The 19,678-nt window shown below is 42.1% G+C and overlaps 2 protein-coding genes across 4 annotated transcripts in view; one reads left to right on the top strand and one right to left on the bottom strand.

Moving 5' to 3' along the window:
• The window catches only part of atad1b (ATPase family AAA domain containing 1b), a 38,445-nt gene extending 30,857 nt beyond the window's left edge, over positions 1 to 7,588 (top strand). For all 3 annotated transcript variants that reach the window (XM_060939751.1, XM_060939752.1, XM_060939753.1), the window contains exon 10: positions 5,631 to 7,588. In XM_060939751.1, coding sequence (XP_060795734.1) covers positions 5,631 to 5,751 — 121 coding nt within the window. In that variant the 3' untranslated portion in view covers positions 5,752 to 7,588. The remainder of the gene's footprint in view (positions 1 to 5,630) is intronic.
• On the bottom strand, positions 7,425 to 18,757 carry papss2b (3'-phosphoadenosine 5'-phosphosulfate synthase 2b). The gene is made up of 12 exons (XM_060939750.1): positions 17,789 to 18,757; positions 16,632 to 16,746; positions 15,477 to 15,712; positions 15,195 to 15,333; positions 14,577 to 14,695; positions 11,826 to 11,939; positions 11,432 to 11,543; positions 11,023 to 11,228; positions 10,791 to 10,926; positions 8,727 to 8,995; positions 8,379 to 8,608; positions 7,425 to 8,254 (listed from the first exon to the last, which is right to left on the bottom strand). The coding sequence occupies exons 1-12, from the start codon at positions 17,813 to 17,815 to the stop codon at positions 8,116 to 8,118; spliced, it is 1,842 nt and encodes a 613-aa protein (XP_060795733.1). The 5' UTR covers positions 17,816 to 18,757; the 3' UTR covers positions 7,425 to 8,115.
• Positions 18,758 to 19,678: the final 921 nt, after the last annotated feature.

Below are 19,678 nucleotides of genomic sequence, written 5' to 3'. Positions count from 1 at the left end.
CCTGGCTGTATAGGTGAGGGGGCTATTGAAACAGAGATCGGCGCCGCACTCCATCCATCTATCCATTATCTGTAGCCGCTTATCCTGTACAGGGTCGCAGGCAGGCTGGAGCCTATCCCAGCTGACTATGGGTGAGAGGTGGGGTACACCCTGGACAAGTCGCCAGGTCATCACAGGGCTGGCGTCGCACTCGTATGCCTTCAAGAGTTGGTTAGTACTGGGACAGGAGACTGCCTGGGAAGACCAGATTCTGGCGTGAGAGGGAGTTTGACATATTTTAAACTGATGAGTATGTGGCTGCGTATGCTTAGATGCCAGTCAGAATATATGGTTAATAACAAACACCTCGGGCGGCACGGTGGTGTAGTGGTTAGCGCTGTCGCCTCACAGCAAGAAGGTCCTGGGTTCGAGCCCCGGGGCCGGCGAGGGCCTTTCTGTGTGGAGTTTGCATGTTCTCCCCGTGTCCGCGTGGGTTTCCTCCGGGTGCTCCGGTTTCCCCCACAGTCCAAAGACATGCAGGTTAGGTTAACTGGTGACTCTAAATTGACCGTAGGTGTGAATGTGAGTGTGAATGGTTGTCTGTGTCTATGTGTCAGCCCTGTGATGACCTGGCGACTTGTCCAGGGTGTACCCCGCCTTTCGCCCATAGTCAGTTGGGATAGGCTCCAGCTTGCCTGCGACCCTGTAGAAGGATAAAGCGGCTAGAGATAATGAGATGAGATGAACAAACACCTCTCCACTCAGAGTGTACTGTACTGGATGTGCTGCACTGCACATCTATACTGACTGGAAAACCGTGGAAACTAATACCATGCTTATGAATAATATCACCCAGAGGTAACATGTATAAGAAAAAAAAGCAGTGGGCCTAAGACAGAACCTTGTGAAACACCAAACTTTACCTCAGTATGTCTAGAAAAATCACCATTTACATCAACATACTGATAGCAATCAGTTAAATAAGAGCTGAGCCAGGAGGGGGCCGTTCCCTTAACTCCCACAACATTTTCTAGTCTATCCAGGAGAATGGAATGATCATTGATATCAAATGCTGCACTAAGGTCAAGCAGCGAGACACAGCCCTGATCAGACGCCAGCAGTCAGTCATTTACTACTTTAACCAAAGCTGTCTCAATGCTGTGATGAGGTCTAAATCCTGAGTGATACATTTCATAGATATTATTCCTATGTAAATATGAGCATAACTGCTATGCGACAGCTTTTTCTAGGATCTTGGAGATAAAAGGGAGGTTTGATATTGGCCGATAATTGGACAGCTGATGGATCAAGGTCAGGTTTTTTTAATCAGGGGTTTGATAACTGCTAGTTTAAAGGATTTGGATACATAACCAATCCTAAGAGAAGAATTTGCTTTTAGAAGCGGTTCAGTTACTTCAGGTATTATCTGTTTGAATAGACGTGTAAGTAAGGGATCTAGTACACAAGTTGAGGCTTTTGATGTGGAGATTAATGAAAGTGGTTTGATTTCTCTAAGGGGAGTAAAACATTCTAATTACTGATCTGATAGTTATATTGTTAACTACAGGGTCACTTACATTGTCTAACCTTAAGTTAGGAGTTTGAATTTTTTGTTTTGTCATTGAAAAAATTAATGAAGTCGTTGCTACTAGAACCCCGATTCCAAAAAAGTTGGGACAAAGTACAAATTGTAAATAAAAACGGAATGCAATAATTTACAAATCTGAAAAACTGATATTGTATTCCCAATAGAACATAGACAACATATCAAATGTCGAAAGTGAGACATTTTTGAAATTTCATGCCGAATATTGGCTCATTTGAAATTTCATGACAGCAACACATCTCAAAAAAGTTGGGACAGGGGCAATAAGAGGCTGGAAAAGTTAAAGGTACAAAAAAGGAACAGCTGGAGGACCAAATTGCAACTCATTAGGTCAATTGGCAATAGGTCATTAACATGACTGGGTATAAAAAGAGCATCTTGGAGTGGCAGCAGCTCTCAGAAGTAAAGCTGGGAAGAGGATCACCAATCCCCCTAATTCTGCGCCGACAAATAGTGGAGCAATATCAGAAAGGAGTTCGACAGTGTAAAATTGCAAAGAGTTTGAACATATCATCTACAGTGCATAATATCATCAAAAGATTCAGAGAATCTGGAAGAATCTCTGTGCGTAAGGGTCAAGGCCGGAAAACCATACTGGGTGCCCGTGATCTTCGGGTCCTTAGACGGCACTGCATCACATACAGGCATGCTTCTGTATTGGAAATCACAAAATGGGCTCAGGAATATTTCCAGAGAACATTATCTGTGAACACAATTCACCGTGCCATCCACCGTTGCCAGCTAAAACTCTATAGTTCAAAGAAGAAGCCGTATCTAAACATGATCCAGAAGCGCAGACGTCTTCTCTGGGCCAAGGCTCATTTAAAATGGACTGTGGCAAAGTGGAAAACTGTTCTGTGGTCAGACGAATCAAAATTTGAAGTTCTTTATGGAAATCAGGGACGCCGTGTCATTCAGACTAAAGAGGAGAAGGACGACCCAAGTTGTTATCAGCGCTCAGTTCAGAAGCCTGCATCTCTGATGGTATGGGGTTGCATTAGTGCATGTGGCATGGGCAGCTTACACATCTGGAAAGACAGCATCAATGCTGAAAGGTATATCCAGGTTCTAGAGCAACATATGCTCCCATCCAGACGACGTCTCTTTCAGGGAAGACCTTGCATTTTCCAACATGACAATGCCAAACCACATACTGCATCAATTACAGCATCATGGCTGTGTAGAAGAAGGGTCCGGGTACTGAACTGGCCAGCCTGCAGTCCAGATCTTTCACCCATAGAAAACATTTGGCGCATCATAAAACGGAAGATACGACAAAAAAGACCTAAGACAGTTGAGCAACTAGAATCCTACATTAGACAAGAATGGGTTAACATTCCTATCCCTAAACTTGAGCAACTTGTCTCTTCAGTCCCCAGACGTTTACAGACTGTTGTAAAGAGAAAAGGGGATGTCTCACAGTGGGAAACATGGCCTTGTCCCAACTTTTTTGAGATGTGGTGTTGTCATGAAATTTAAAATCACAGAATTTTTCTCTTTAAATGATACATTTTCTCAGTTTAAACATTTGATATGTCATTTATGTTCTATTCTGAATAAAATATGGAATTTTGTAACTTCCACATCATTGTATTCCGTTTTTATTTACAATTTGTACTTTGTCCCAACTTTTTTGGAATCGGGGTTGTACATACTGCAGGTGTGCATGTGTCTATAGTGGTCTTATTCCTGGTTAATTTTGCTACAGTGTTGAATAGGAATCTAGGATTATTGTTATCTTCTATTAAGGTGGAGAGATATGTTGATCTAGCAGCACTAAGAGCTTTTCTGTACTTCAGGAAGCTCTCCTTCCAAGCTAATTTGAACGCTACCAATTTTGTTTGACGCCATTTACGTTCCAATTTTCGAGCGGTCTGTTTTAAGGAGCGAGTGTCATCATTATACCAGGGTGCTAATTTTTTTTCTCTCCGGTCATTTTCCTTTTAAGTGGAGCTACATTATCTAAAGTATAGCGGAACGTTGATTCTAAGCATCCAGTTGCCTGATCAAGTTCTGCAGGGGCTGACAGTGACTCGATCAAAGTTGATAACTCTGGGAGATCATTTATAAAGCTCTGTGCAGTAACTGATGTGAATGTATGTTTCATACAGTAGCATGGTGAGGTGCATATATTATTCTCATCTCATCTCGTGGGGCGGCACGGTGGTGTAGTGGTTAGCGCTGTCGCCTCGCAGCAAGAAGGTCCTGGGTTCGAGCCCCGTGGCCGGCGAGGGCCTTTCTGTGCGGAGTTTGCATGTTCTCCCCGTGTCCGCGTGGGTTTCCTCCGGGTGCTCCGGTTTCCCCCACAGTCCAAAGACATGCAGGTTAGGTTAACTGGTGACTCTAAATTGACCGTAGGTGCGAATGTGAGTGTGAATGGTTGTCTGTGTCTATGTGTCAGCCCTGTAATGACCTGGCGACTTGTCCAGGGTGTACCCCGCCTTTCGCCCGTAGTCAGCTGGGATAGGCTCCAGCTTGCCTGCGACCCTGTAGAACAGGATAAAGCGGCTACAGATAACGAGATGAGATATTGATTAGGTTACTGGAACAAACTCTGAGTACTTCTACTTTTTTGTTTACCTTGGGGAACAGACAGTCTCGATGTAGTGGACTCTGAGTGACTACTCTGTGCAGCTAGCAGATAGTTGGTTTAGCCTGTTCATTTGCTCCTTGGCTCTGGATTGTCAGAAATTAACTAGACCTGTTCTGAGACTATGAGCGATGCTGCAAGAAATGAGAGCAGCACCTTCCCGAGTGGGATGGATACCGTCCCACCCTAACAGGCCAGCAGTGCCCTCAAAATTAGTCCAGTTATCTATAAAGCCCACACTGTTTTCAGAGCACCACCTGGACAACCAGCAGTTCAGCGACCATAACCTGCTGTAAGCTACATTGCCACACCGCACTGGGATGAGGTTAAAAGATAGGAGTACTAATGATCAAGCAGAACTTGTCGACATACTCTACAATGAGCAGTTATGAAAAAAAGGGTCAATGCAGTTGGAGTAGAAGATAAGAGGTGTACTTGGTATGCATGGAACTTTGTGTGATGACAAAGTACATGTCATGAAGATCCTCCCATCTCTGTAACGTATACAGCGATTTGTGTATGCTATATAAATTTAGCATATCTAATATTAGACTTCCTCCAGCAACATTGCTTAACAGACTTGTGTCTGGAAAATTTCACAGTACTGTTGAGAGTTTGGGAAATTAACAAAATTCGAGACTCGTGTCAGCAAGTTATTGAATCTTCCTGCAGTAGCTCAGACCAAGAATGTAGGTAATGTCACTCCTTTGTTTTTGGGTAGGTGTTATAACAACTTATGATGAGCCTTGACTTTGAACAAACATCCAGTGAGGTGGGGTTTTTTTGTTTTGTTTCTTCTTCCCCCTCTCTCATGCAACACCACTATCTTCATTCAGTGAATGCCTTTTGCTCTGCAGTATCAGGGTGTGCACACCTTTTGTTATTTTGGCATGCCATGTTGAACAGTGTAGAACTGAGATCTGCTTGCCACAAAAATGTAACCATGCCCCATTAGAGCCTGAGTTCCAAATAGTTGTGGTCTATCTCATCTCATTATCTCTAGCCGCTTTATCCTTCTACAGGGTCGCAGGCAAGCTGGAGCCTATCCCAGCTGACTACGGGCGAAAGGCGGGGTACACCCTGGACAAGTCGCCAGCTCATCACAGGGCTGACACATAGACACAGACAACCATTCACACTCATTCACACCTACGGTCAATTTAGAGTCACCAGTTAACCTAACCTGCATGTCTTTGGACTGTGGGGGAAACCGGAGCACCCGGAGGAAACCCACGCGGACACGGGGAGAACATGCAAACTCCGCACAGAAAGGCCCTCGCCGGCCACGGGGCTCAAACCCAGGACCTTCTTGCTGTGAGGTGACAGCGCTAACCACTACACCACCGTGCCACCTGTGGTCTATCTGTTCTCATTAATTTCCATTAAAAACATCATTTATGTTTTTGCGTTATGATTGTAAATGGTTTTTGCCAACCTGCCTGTGTTTCTGTCCAGTTCAGAGGAAGACTACATCCGACCCATCCAGCAGACTGACCTCCAAAAAGCCATTGAAAAGATGAAAAAGTCAAAATTGGCAGGAACACACAGTATGCTGCTGGATCCAGCTCTGGACTGATTTCTGATACTACTGGCCAGGGTGATTTATGTCCCCAGAATATCGTAATTTTTGTAAGTTTAACATGTGTATTGTATAATATGGGTTGCATAAGAAGGTGCTCTTGAAACAGGACATTTGATCCACTGACCTTTTTTTGCAGTATCGACTGCTTTTGGGGGCGGGCGGCTATGTTTTACCACTTCATACGATATGCCTTTTGTTTAGGCATTAGGTTTTCTATGCACTTGTTGCATGGGATATTAGGAGAATATTTATGAAATTGTACAGAAGCAAGTAACATGTAGTATACAAAGCACCTAGGCTGTAATTAATTTCAGACAGTAAAAAAAAAAATATCAGGAATGGGATTCCTTTGTATTTCCAAAGGATTTCTATTTTGTGTACTTCATTTAGTGAAGTGCATTTACAGATATAGTGAAATATATACATGTACACCCCCTGTTAAAATTGCAGGGTCTTTTGATGTTAAAAGCAAAACCAAGATGTCCATTCTTTTTCCGCCATTAATGTGATATAGCAAATAAAATTTGCATCTGAAGCGCCCCCCCCCCCCTTTTTTTAAACATGGATTCGTGCGTTGGATCATTATTGTGCTGGAAGGTGAAATTTTTCATTTTCACCTGTCTAACAGAGGCCTGCAGGTTTTTATGCCAAAATGGATGCTGCCACCACCATGCTTCACCATGGGTATGGTGTTCTTCAGGTGATAAACCAGCTTGTTTTTGTGCCCAACTTTTTTTTTTTAAGAATTATGCCCACAACGTGCTAGCTTGGGCTCATCCAGACTTTAACAGGTTTTGCTACATAGTTTGTGGGGATTGTGCATTTTGGTAACTTGTAAGCATGCTTGGATGGTGGTAGATGTGGATTTGGGTTTTATTATTTTTTTTCCCCCCCTCCCCTGTCTCTCCCATGGGAATAAACATGCCAGACTGCTGAAGACGTCACATGCAGGAAGTGAAATACTCGCCAGATTTTTCTGCAGCTCCTTCATTGTTGCCGTAGGCCTCTTTGCAGCCTCCCTGATATGATATCGTTCTTGGTGTAACGGTGCCTTATTTTCTCCACTTGATGGCCTCTGTTGTTCCATAGTACATTCATGTATTTTGACCGAGATCCTTGTGTACACGGTTTTACCTGCTAAGAAAATCGTATAGAAACTGCTGATCTTTATTTGGTTAATCTGGGTAACCGAATGTGATTGAACAAGCCTTTTAAAAGGGCGTGCACAGTTGTGGAACCAGATTATTGTAAACCACCCCTCCCCCCAAAAAAACTTGAATTTTGTTGGTTGCGATATGACAGGTCTAAAAAGACATGACCTTTATCTTGGTTTTAAATTTTTTTTCCCCTCCTCACAAAAACCTGACATTTTAACAGGGGTGTGTAAACTTTTTATATCCACTATACAGAAAAGAACTGTTTTGTGTAACACCGGTATTTTCTCTAGCAATAAATAAGGGTGTACAGACTGTGACCTAAGCTATCCGTCCTACGGAAACTGTTCAGCCATCTTCTCCATTAGTTTGTGTGGATTCTGAAAAATGGAAGTCAACTCAAGAACCGTAAGTGAGTTGTTAGTGCTTGTATATAATGCTTAAGTAAACAAGCTCAATCTTTTCAACTGTGTAATAGTTTGGACACCCTGGAAAACATTGTTTTTGTGTATTCATTTTATTGGTAATGTTACCCATGATGAAAAATGGTCAGAAGAAATCAGACAAGTATCAAAAGGTATAATTTAAGCTACAGTCATTAAATGAATAGTAATAAATAAGTTTCAGTTGTTACTTTTACCAAAACAAGCCAATAAATGTTTTGTTGTTCACATGGATCCTAAAGCACCCTGCATATCCTCCGATACACCGAGATATTTTTCTTTACATTGTAGACGTTCATCCTGAATATGAAATGACAGCTTCAAGCACATGAAGGTGGACATGTAAACTGGATGTTAATGCAAGTTAACACATTGAGGTATAGTGTATTTTTGAAGGAATTCTTCTAGTTCAAGCTATTAAATATGGTGCTGTAGTGTACATCAAACAGGCAAAAAAAAAAACCCTAGATTTTTAAAAGGACATAAAATGATTACATTGACAGGAAATTACAGATTCACTTTACATGATTAATCATTTATCATGTTCCCTGTACCGAAGCAAGTTTGCTTTATACAACCTCTCCTGAAACACATTTAAAAATAATCTGTTTAGTATTGTACAGAAGAAATATAAAATCATGAGTTAAGAGTACTTGCATTATAAATATACTGGACTAAATCCCTATAAATTTATTTATAAAACTGAGTAGATAGTATTTAGCTGATGCCCTTTGTGAGGTGGCAAGTTACTGCCTTAGACGTTAATCTTTCTGGAGAGAACCATAATATTCCGTGAGAACCTTCCACGCCTTGGGTGCCATGAAACCATCTGGAGGATTCTCGCCATCGCGAGCCAGTTTCCTCATTTTGGTTCCAGAGATGAACTCAAAGTCACAGTGTCTGAAAAAGATCAGCATGCAATGGGTTCAGTAATCCGTTTCCATTAAGCGTGAAGTCTATTTCTGAAATTCAGGTTTTCAAATCTGTTGGTTAAAAGGAAAAAAACCCAAAAAGAAAGTCAAACCTGTCTTTGTCATAGAAGTCCATGGCCTTCTTCACTTTATTATAAGCAGCAACTCTGAACGGAATGATTTCGACAGACATGAGGCCTGGTGCCATGGTCAGCACTTTGCTACCATGTGTGGGCTCATATAGGTCCTGTTTAGTCTCTGGATGAGGCATGCCTGCTGGGTCACGGCCCACAATGTAAAAGTTAGATCCAGCGATCATTCTGGCCCTGCAGTGCCATTGTACCTGTAGGGATACACATTCACACGCATAAACGGTCTTTGGCTGAGATCAGAGAGTGTAATCAGACTCTTAAGCGGGTGTCCAATAAATCCTGTCTTGGTATTAGCCATAGTGATCTCACTTCTGTGGGACCAGCATACATCATGGGCGAGGGGAAGATGGCTACGATGGTGCTGGCAGGATTTAGCACACCATCCTCAAGAACAGCAGCATGCTGCTTCATGCGCCATTCCAGTGGCACATCATCCTCTTTGGTCCAGCCTCCCAGTGGGTGCAACAGCAGAACAGGTTTCTTGTAGCCACGCTCGAGTAGCTTCTTCCTGGTATCCTGCATGAGGAGTGCATGGCCATTGTGCACCGGGTTGCGCAGCTGGAAGGCAAAGACTGCATCTGCGAGAAAGGGAGATCATGTTGATCACCACAATTATTCAACGGCGCTGTAACATACATAACATCTGCGAGACACGTTCTGAGAACATCCTTAACCTCTTAATTTTTACTGCAAGATGGAAACAAAGGCTTGTAGTTTACAGTGTACAAAACAGGAAGTATTCTGTCTCTGATAAGGTTGCAGCCCTTTTGTCCAAAAGTACAGCACATGAATAACCATGTTGAAAGTGAGAAGGTCTAGTAAATTTGCAGCATCATTGTTCAAGCTGCTCCTGGATAATTTTGCCAGCCTGGTAGTACCAGCTATTATGTAGCTACAAAAGAAAAATCTATATATAGAAATGATTCTATTTGTAAAAGGGAGTCTCCTATTGTCATTAAGACTGCTCAAATTGAGCAAACAAATGTTCATGTAATCTCTGGCATTCAAATACCTGAAAATTCCATGTCCAATGGGCTGTACATAAATGAAGAACAGAACCTTGTAGGTGTCATGACTTCCTGGCTCAAGGCCGCCATAACATAAAGAGGGGGAGACCACACCGATTGTATATCAAACACAAAAATAAGTTTATTTAAAAAAAAAAAAAATTTTGTACAAAAAAAGTCAGTGAATGTAAAACAAAGCAAAACTGTAGTGTGAAAAGGTAAATGAAAGCAAGTGGGGCGCGCAGCCAGCACCGCAGCAAGCGTGACGTCAAGCAAGCAAACGCCCTCTCACAGACTGGGAGGTCCAGATTTTATCCGGCTCCTAATTACGCCACCGATTAGTCACGTCATCAGAGCCCTAGAGCTCTCCCTGCTACCCGAGAGACAAACACAAAACAAAAGCCAAAACACTGGCAGACCAAGAGGGCTAGTGGCGAACCCAGCACGTGAAAGCTGCAGCATCACAGTGGGACAGTGAAAAATCTCCAAAACTCGAGTATGTTAAGGAATCTCTTTCTTCTTTAATGTTCTGACATCCATCAGAGTTTCTAGGGAAGAATTACAGTAGTGGTTTCCCATTGCCTTCTACTGGATTATTAAAGAGGTTTTTTCCTCTTAACCATTCCCACGCACCTATGGACAATTTAGAGTATCCAGTTAACCCAACTGCATGTCTTTAGACCATGGGGGGAAACCCACGCAGACACTGGGAGAACGTGCAAACTCCACATCGAAAGCCCCCCCCAGTTGGCCGCTGGGCTCGAACCTAGAACCTTCTGGCTGTGAGGTGACAGTGCTACTCACTACACCGCCATGCTACCCCAAAGAATCTCCAAGTCAGTCCAAACTGACTGTTTTGAACCTTGTCCATTAAATATCTTTGTTAGTAGAGACAAAATGTACAGCAGTACCACACACACACACACACGACTCGTGATAAAGTCATGATATTATACATTTGTATGTTTGCTGTTTGTGTTAATATCTAACCATGTCCAAGGTTATACCCCTGCACTGTAAAGCTCCAATACAAATGGTTTAAAAGCTGTATGCTTGTTCCAAAAGGTTAGTTGTAAACACATAAATGCTTACAATTATTGTAGTATCATTTTCCCTACTGCATTCTGTTCATTGTTTAAACTAAAGTTCAAACACACCATTCCACTTGACTTTGTATGAACTCTGCATCAGTTGTGTAACAGCAATAACACCACTAGGATTAAGTCGTATTAATCTTATGACCATTAAAAAAAAAAAAAAAAACCTACAGTTGCAGTTCATTGTGTATGTACTGTATACTGTAAAATGTGAGGAAATCAAAAAGAAGCCAGAATACCCTCTTATGAAAAAGAACCTCTGGTCTTACCTGCTCCCATTTCCTTAAACTTTTGTTTAAGCTCCATTGGAGTGAGACGGTATTGGTCTAAACCATCGTTCCATTTGATTCGCCCCAACACCTCCAGGTCTCCACCGGCCAACCAATCACCACCTTCCATAACCATCTTAGAAGAAAGCCAGGTTGTAATACTTGAAAAAGCGCTGTTATAAAACAGCATGGCATTATGAAGTATGGTGACCGTTTATGAATTTTCTCAGACCTTGATGTAAGGGTGCTGGAGACATGTGGTGCCCCACTGTCTGGCACATCGTTCCTCCTTACGGTGCTCATAAAACTCAGGGTTCCTCATTATGGCCACTCTGCGACCCTCATACTCCAAGGCAAAAGCAGCACAACCATCCAACCTGTCTTTGTCTTCCTTAGACACCGGTAGGACAATTGGTACAGAAAGGTTGATGGCACCATCTAAAAAAAACAAACAAATATTATATATAAAAGCCTTATTTTCAACAAGTAGCATTCTACCACTTCTAATGGAAGTAAGATTGGGTCAAAAGAGGAAGTTCTGATTGTTGTACAATACAGTTACAGACACCTCAGATTTTCTGTAACCGAGTCCGAGTGTCGATGTTAAAAGAGACAGCTCTGTTGTTGTTGTATGTCTTTACCATCAAGTAGATTGCCAAAGTGAAGGACCTGCAGGAACTCCCTTTCCCTCATAAAGCCTTTCAGAGGAGTAGCCCACCCTTCAGCCAACACTTGAACCCACTGAAGATCCAACTAATGCAACAGAAACCACAGTTCAGATTACTGTTTTGCTGCTTAAAATGTATTTTAAAATTGCAATTACATTGATTTGCAATTCATTCCATGAACCTAACCGATCCACATGACTAAGAATAAAAAATGTTTCTAAATTATAAAATTATTGTAAATAAATACAAAAACCTTAGGATATAATGAGAGTTTAAATATTAGTCGTGGAAATTTAAATGTCTTAATTTAAACACTTCAGCAGGCTCCAATTAAGAATATATTGTGTGCAAGTTAGTGCTGCCTTACCTTGGTGATGTTTACAGTAGGAAGTATATTGGCATCACGCAGCGCCAAATCCATCTTGTTTTCAGGGACAAAAAGCACACTGACACCCTTCGTCAAACCAGTGGGCACAATTCCCTGCAAGCAAAGAAGACCGTTCTCATTCTTATCATCTCCTCAGTGCTAATACTGACCTGAAAACAGAATCTACCAACACTGGGTCTGTCTCTTTAAAAACCACAATGGGGACCAAAAGTCTGAGAGCACCAGTGGAAATGCTTATTTGACTAACACAAAAAGGTTTTGATTACAAAAATCACAAAATCAACAATAACTCGAGTAAAAAGTAGAATCTTGGAAATATTAACTTGAATTTTAGTATTTAGTTTGTCCCCTTTTTGCTCGAACGACGGCATGCACTCGAGACTGCATACAGACTTGGACTCAAGTTTGTGTAAAACCTGATGATCCATGTTCGATCAAATCCATCTGAACACAAACTCCAGTGGAAGGAATAAGATGCCCAGAAAATCTCATCTCATCTCATTATCTCTAGCCGCTTTATCCTTCTACAGGGTCGCAGGCAAGCTGGAGCCTATCCCAGCTGACTACGGGCGAAAGGCGGGGTACACCCTGGACAAGTCGCCAGGTCATCACAGGGCTGACACAGACACAGACAACCATTCACACTCACATTCACACCTACGGCCAATTTAGAGTCACCAGTTAACCTAACCTGCATGTCTTTGGACTGTGGGGGAAACCGGAGCACCCGGAGGAAACCCACGCGGACACGGGGAGAACATGCAAACTCCACACAGAAAGGCCCTCGCCGGCCCCGGGGCTCGAACCCAGGACCTTCTTACTGTGAGGCGACAGCGCTAACCACTACACCACCGTGCTGCCCCGCCCAGAAAATCTGTTTTTATTTTTTTTTTTTGTAAAAAGGAATTAACATGGTCAATATCACAAATGTTCTTAAATTTAAATAGAGACCTAGAAATTGTGCAACACCTTGAATAGTCAGGATGCTGCACATTTGCGTTTAGAATTCACAAACTTCTTAAAAATAAATAAATAAAATAAATAAATAAAACCCACACACACACCCCTTCGTTTCTTTCCAATTAAAAATTGAAGGGGAAAAAAAGAAAAAGATTTTCAATATTATGTTCATAAAATAAATATGCACTGAGGGATTACTATGGATTTTTGTTTTACAGCTTTTTTTTTTTTTTTAAGATTTTTTTTGGGGCTTTTTTCACCTCCATTGGATAGGACAGTGCAGAGACAGGACAGGAAATGAGCGGGAGAGAGAGACGGGGAGGGACCGGGAAATGACCTCGGGTCGGAATCGAACCTGGGTCCCCGGACCCACGGCACGGCACCCCAGCCATGACGCCCCCTTACAGCTTTTTTTTTTAATTAAAACTAGATAGAACTCTATGCCAACGGCGTCGATGGGGATGCCTCCGCCTGGTAGACTACACGCCTTATTAAGTTGTGATTTGGGGATGGACATTTGACCTCACAGTAATCTTGACCTGGTGAAATTACTTGTATTAGCCTTGAAGATATTGTGCTCAAGGTTTTCGGACAGTCATTTGACCTCACAGTGACCCTGACCTTAGACCTCATTCTCATCTCATCTCATTATCTCTAGCCGCTTTATCCTGTTCTACAGGGTCGCAGGCAAGCTGGAGCCTATCCCAGCTGACTACGGGCGAAAGGCGGGGTACACCCTGGACAAGTCGCCAGGTCATCACAGGGCCGACACAGACAACCATTCACACTCACATTCACACCTACGGTCAATTTAGAGTCACCAGTTAACCTAACCTGCATGTCTTTGGACTGTGGGGGAAACCGGAGCACCCGGAGGAAACCCACGCGGACACGGGGAGAACATGCAAACTCCACACAGAAAGGCCCACGCCAGCCCCGGGGCTCGAACCCAGGACCTTCTTGCTGTGAGGCGACAGCGCTAACCACTACACCACCGTGCCGCCCCACCTTAGACCTCTTGATCTCAAAATCTAATCAGTTTATCTTTGTCCCCAAATGCACAAATGGTGAAATTCCTTTGATTTGCCTTGGAGATATTGTCTTCACAAGGTTCTCGGACAGAAATTTGACCTCACAGTGACCTTAGACCTTTTGATCTCAAAATCTAATCAGTTCATGTTTGTCCCAAAGCACACAAATGGTGAAAGTTTGGTGAAATTCCTTTCATTAGCCTTTGAGATATCGCGTTCACAAGGTTGCGGGACAGATGCACGCACGGACAGACAACCCGAAAACATAATGCCTCCTGCACCCTACGGTGGCGGAGGCATAAAAAAAAAAAAAAAAAAAAAAAAGTTATTCTGCCCTGCTATGGAGAGATATAATATATATACACACACACGTACAGCTCTCCTATACCAGGACAGCTACCATGCATGTGAAGCCAGCCGACCGCATCTTTTCAAACTGCTGCTCAGGCAACCTCAAGGGGGTCATAACACACTTGAAGGAAAGTGCTACCCGTCCACCTCCACACGAATGAGCTCACAGATGCCCATGATTGGCTAGTATCACTGTGAGTGAGAGAGAGACCGTATGCCACCCCTCCCACCTGACAGGCATAGCCAACTTTATGCTCTCAGGTTCCCAGTCACAGATGGCTGTAGCATGATACCGGGTATTTCCAATGTGAATGAGTTTCTGTTTTTGAATTTGAATGCTTTTCTGTTGCACCACTCTGGAGATTTTCCAGAACAGTCACTTCCTTACCTGGTCTTGAAGGAGCTCCACCAATTGCTGAATGCACTCATTCACTGTGAGCTCTCCTGTTTTCAGTACAAGCTCTGGGGAATCTGGTTTCTCGTACTCTGAGTCAATCCCTGTGAAGCCTAAGTAGTAACAGAACCAGTTTAAGAGTTAGCTACATCTCATCTCATTATTTCTCATTATCTCTAGCCGCTTTATCCTGTTCTACAGGGTCTCAGGCAAGCTGGAGCCTATCCCAGCTGACTACGGGCGAAAGGCGGGGTACACCCTGGACAAGTCGCCAGGTCATCACAGGGCTGACACATAGACACAGACAACCATTCACACTCACATTCACACCTACGGTCAATTTAGAGTCACCAGTTAACCTAACCTGCATGTCTTTGGACTGTGGGGGAAACCGGAGCACCCGGAGGAAACCCACGCGGACACGGGGAGAACATGCAAACTCCACACAGAAAGGCCCTCATCGGCCACGGGGCTCGAACCCGGACCTTCTTGCTGTGAGGCGACAGCGCTAACCACTACACCACCGTGCCGCCAGTTAGCTACATCTGATCACATATTTACATAGCTTCCAAAACATCCAACTATATGCAACAAAGTCTGGTCAGTGTGTACCTTTAATCTGCCCAGCACGGGCCTTTTTATAAAGCCCTTTGACATCCCTGCTCTCGCACACCTCCAGTGGTGCATTCACAAACACCTCAAAGAACTGCAGCTTCGAAATCTCATGGATCTTCCTTGCTTCAGTTCGGTCCTTTGGGTGTCGTCATAAAAAAAAAAAACAAAGCAGAGTTCATCTTGAATACTGAGTTTTCCCGCCCAGAGTACAACCAATTTTGGGATACGTTTATTGAGCTGTATATTCACTGCATATTTTCATATTTAGCTGTAAAATACCTTTGCAAAAGGAGAGATGAAGCTAGTGATGCAAACCAAGCCAGCATCAGCAAACAGCTTGGCCACCTCTGCAATACGGCGGATGTTCTCTTCTCTGTCTGCCGCGGTGAAACCAAGATTCTTGTTCAGGCCATGACGAATGTTGTCACCATCAAGAGAATAACACGGAATGCCATGGGAAACGAGGTAGTCCTCTAGAGCAAAACCAACCGTAGTCTTCCCTGCACCAGACAGCCCTAGATGGAGATAAATCAACATTTCACAGAGAGTGAGTATTTTAGAGATATTACAATGAATGATGATTCAAATTCAAATTCGGATCAAGCATAAAAACTCAGGTTGTACAACCCAGTTTCCAAAACAGTTGGGACATACATTGAATGTTGTTTATAGATTGTTTCTTCTTTGCATGGTAGAATTTTAATTTGCATTTGTAGATGTAGTGATGAACTGTATTCACAGACGATGGTTTACTGAAGTATTTCTGAGCCCGCACAGCGATTTCCACTACAGCATGGTGTCCGTTTTTAATACAGTGTTGCTTGAGGGCCTGAAGATCACAGGCATCCAGTGTTGTTTTTCAGCCTTATTCCTTTCATACAGAGATATATCTCTGGATTCTCAGAATCTTTTAAAATGATGATATGTAGATGGTGTGATCCCCAATTTTTTTTTGCAATTTTACGTTAAGGAACGTTAATTTGTTGCACTGTTTGCCCACACAGTCTTTCACAGAGCAGTGAACCCGTCCCCATCTTTACTTCCGAGAGACTCTGCCTCACTGGGATGCTCTTTTTATACCCAGTCATTTTACTGACCTGTTGCTAATGAACCAAATTATTATTATTATTATTATTATTATTATTATTATTATTAAGCATTACACAACTTTTCCCAGTCTTTTTTGAAACATGTTGCTGACATTAAATTTAAAAAAATGAGCATATATTTTTCAAAATACAATAAACCTTCTCAGTTTCAACATTTGACGTTACCTTTGTACCATTTTCAATGAAATATACATTTTCCGCAATTTGCAAATCATCACATTCAGTTTTTATTTACATTTTAGACAATGTCACAACTATTTTGGAACTGGCCTTGTATGTTGACAAATGGGTTTATTCTGAATGACCATAAATAATCAAAGCAAACCTGTCAGCCACACAGTGCAACCTCGAAAGCCACCTTTGGTTCCTACGACTTGGCCTCGTTTGTTCCTGCTCACATGGTGTGCTTGGTACACAATGTTTGTTGCCCTTTGGAGATCCTAAAGTGCCCAGTAAAACACAGATGAAACAAAAGAGCTAAACAGTATCAAATATTACCTGCATGTGAAAAAGTTTTTGCTCTGAAATTAGACCATTTGGAATTCATCTGTAGCCTATAACGTAAGCCAAAAACAATTTAACTGCGTACGAACTTCATGAGCTTAAAGATTCTTCTGTATTTTAGCACTTCTTGAACAGAGCGCAATATGCTAATAAAGAAATGTTTACTGTAGCAGCACATACATCATCTCAAAGCTGGCCGCTTCGTTTCATCGGCATCTCCACAACTTTAATTTAGGTGTCTGAATGTTAAAGAGAGAACCTATGAAGGAAGGGTGGACTTGGGGAAACAAACGGCACCATTCATGCAGGCCAGTAGAGAGGAGAGGAGAGGAGAGGAGGAGAGGAACACAGCCACACTTCTCTCAGCCGCTCACCCACTCACCCCAGCAGGTCCAAAGTACATCAGGGCCTCCTTTGACTCATAAACAGCAAGCTACTTTTTTTTTTTTTCCTATCACAGTAAAACTAGTCCTTTCAATACATAAATAACTGCAACTGAAATCATATAACTAGATAAATGTCATGACTCCAGGCAGATCATCAATCAGAGCAGTGGAGTGTCAGAAACAATCTGACCTCTGATAGAGGATTCATTTTAACACACACACACACACACATTATATGACATAATTATGGGTAAATAAAGAAGAGACAGGAGAGGATCAGTCAACTGATTTATGTAAACAGTATACCTGAGAACAAAACTTGCATTCATTTGTCTACTAACAGAAGTACATCTCCATCTTTAAGAGCTCATCCTGGCCAAAACAGTTTATACAGGACAGAAAGTACAAAACTGACCGGAAATGCTACAGCTGACTCACTTTCATCCAGATTTACTAAGCAGAAACTTTTAACAGACACTGTCTCTTTCTTCCATGTAATCATGCTCAGTCTTATTTATCTGAAATTTACAGCATGAGTGCAATAAAAACCCAAACCAACCCAACTCAACCCCATCCCTGACTCTGCACTCACCGTCTTCTGCTTTTTGATCCCAGACATGATGGCACTGCTCAGACCCTGCGTCTCACTGTGTAAAGTGTAAGCCTCAGAGGCTGCCACTCGGAGAGCGAGTTAAAAAGCAGCGAGCTGAGGAGGGACCGAGCGGCGAGGGGAGGAAGAAACCCAACTCTTGGACACGTAGCACACAACTTTCTTCCTGAAATTCCTCCTCCGGCGTATCACAACTCAGAGCGGCCACGAGGGGGGCGTGGCCCACGCCGATATTTACATACTCCGCTCCATCGCGTGGTATGATTGGATGTTATCCGGAATGGGGGCGTGGTAAAAACACTCGAAGATGACTGAATTTGGCTGCACGAAACATTCACAAAAGATTTGTCAGATTAAACTTGGACCTTGAAAAACAGAAGAGACCATTAAAAAAAATTTGTCGGTCTCTAAGCCCTGCCCTGGAGGGCCACACCACTTATCAACATTGTACTTTTCTATGACTGTTATGATGAATTGAGAAGTGCTGACTTGGCATCCTCTCCTGACCAGATGTTGAGGGTACAAGGGAAACTGCCAAACTAATCCTCATCTCATCTCATCTCATCTCTAGCCCAGGGGTTTTCAAAGTATGGGAGAGTCAGCCCCCCCCAGAGAGCAAATAAACAACAGTGCCCCCCTTTACAATTTTTGTTGTTGCTATACTTAATATTCCATTCGTATTTAAAAAAAAATGGTTGTTGTACACATTTTTTTTCTTTTACACATTTTAAACATCTGTGCTTTTTGAAAACATCTGTGCTTTTTAAAACCTCTTTTTTACACATTTTAAACATCTGTGCTTTTTTTAAAAACATTTTTTACACATTTTAAACATCTGTGCTTTTTAAAACGTCTTTTGTACACATTTTAAACATCTGTGCTTTTTGAAAACCTCTTTTGTACACATTTAAAACATCTGTGCTTTTTAAAACCTCTTTTTACACATTTTAAACATCTGTGCTTTTTTTAAAAACATTTTTTACACATTTTAAACATCTGTGCTTTTTAAAACGTCTTTTGTACACATTTTAAACATCTGTGCTTTTGAAAACATCTTTTGTACACATTTTAAACATCTGTGCTTTTTAAAACCTCTTTTTACACATTTTAAACATGTGCTTTTTTTAAAAACTTTTTTTTAAACATTTTAAACATCTGTGCTTTTTTAAAAAACATTTTTTAGACATTTTAAACATCTGTGCTTTTTAAAACATCTTTTGTACACATTTTAAACATCTGTGCTTTTTTAAAACCTCGTTTTTACATATTTTAAAAATCTGTGCTTTTTAAAACCTCTTTTGTACACATTTTAAACATCTGTGCTTTTTAAAACATCTTTTTTTTTTTTACACATTTTAAACATCTGTGCTTTTTTTTTTTAAACATCTAGTTTTACACATTTTAAACATCTCATAGCATCGTTAGCTAGCACCTCTTGGCAGACAACACACTGTGGCAGTGGAGCATCTTCAGATCCAGTCCATGAAAATCCAAACTTTAAATAATCGTGGTCATACTTGCTTCTTTTTTTGCTTGGCCCAGACTCTGTCTCCTCACTCACTGTAGCTTTAGGTACTAAAAATCGATCCATTTGGTCTCTGGCAAAGGCTAGCTGAAGTTCACTAAATGTCCGCAATAGTAACTTATTCTGGTTTATTTTTCCTCATGTTGCGCCCCCCCTGAAGAACTCTGGCGCCCCCTAGGGGAGGCGCGCCCCACACTTTGAAAAGCCCTGCTCTAGCCGCTTTATCCTGTTCTACAGGGTCGCAGGCAAGCTGGAGCCTATCCCAGCTGATTACGGGCGAAAGGCAGGGTACACCCTGGACAAGTCGGCAGGTCATCACAGGGCTGACACAGACACAGACAACCATT

Source organism: Neoarius graeffei, chromosome 14, assembly GCF_027579695.1.
Source record: "Neoarius graeffei isolate fNeoGra1 chromosome 14, fNeoGra1.pri, whole genome shotgun sequence".
NCBI classification, from domain to species: domain Eukaryota; kingdom Metazoa; phylum Chordata; class Actinopteri; order Siluriformes; family Ariidae; genus Neoarius; species Neoarius graeffei.
Note: the sequence above shows the minus strand (reverse complement) of the source record. Positions and strands in the feature narration are given on the sequence as shown.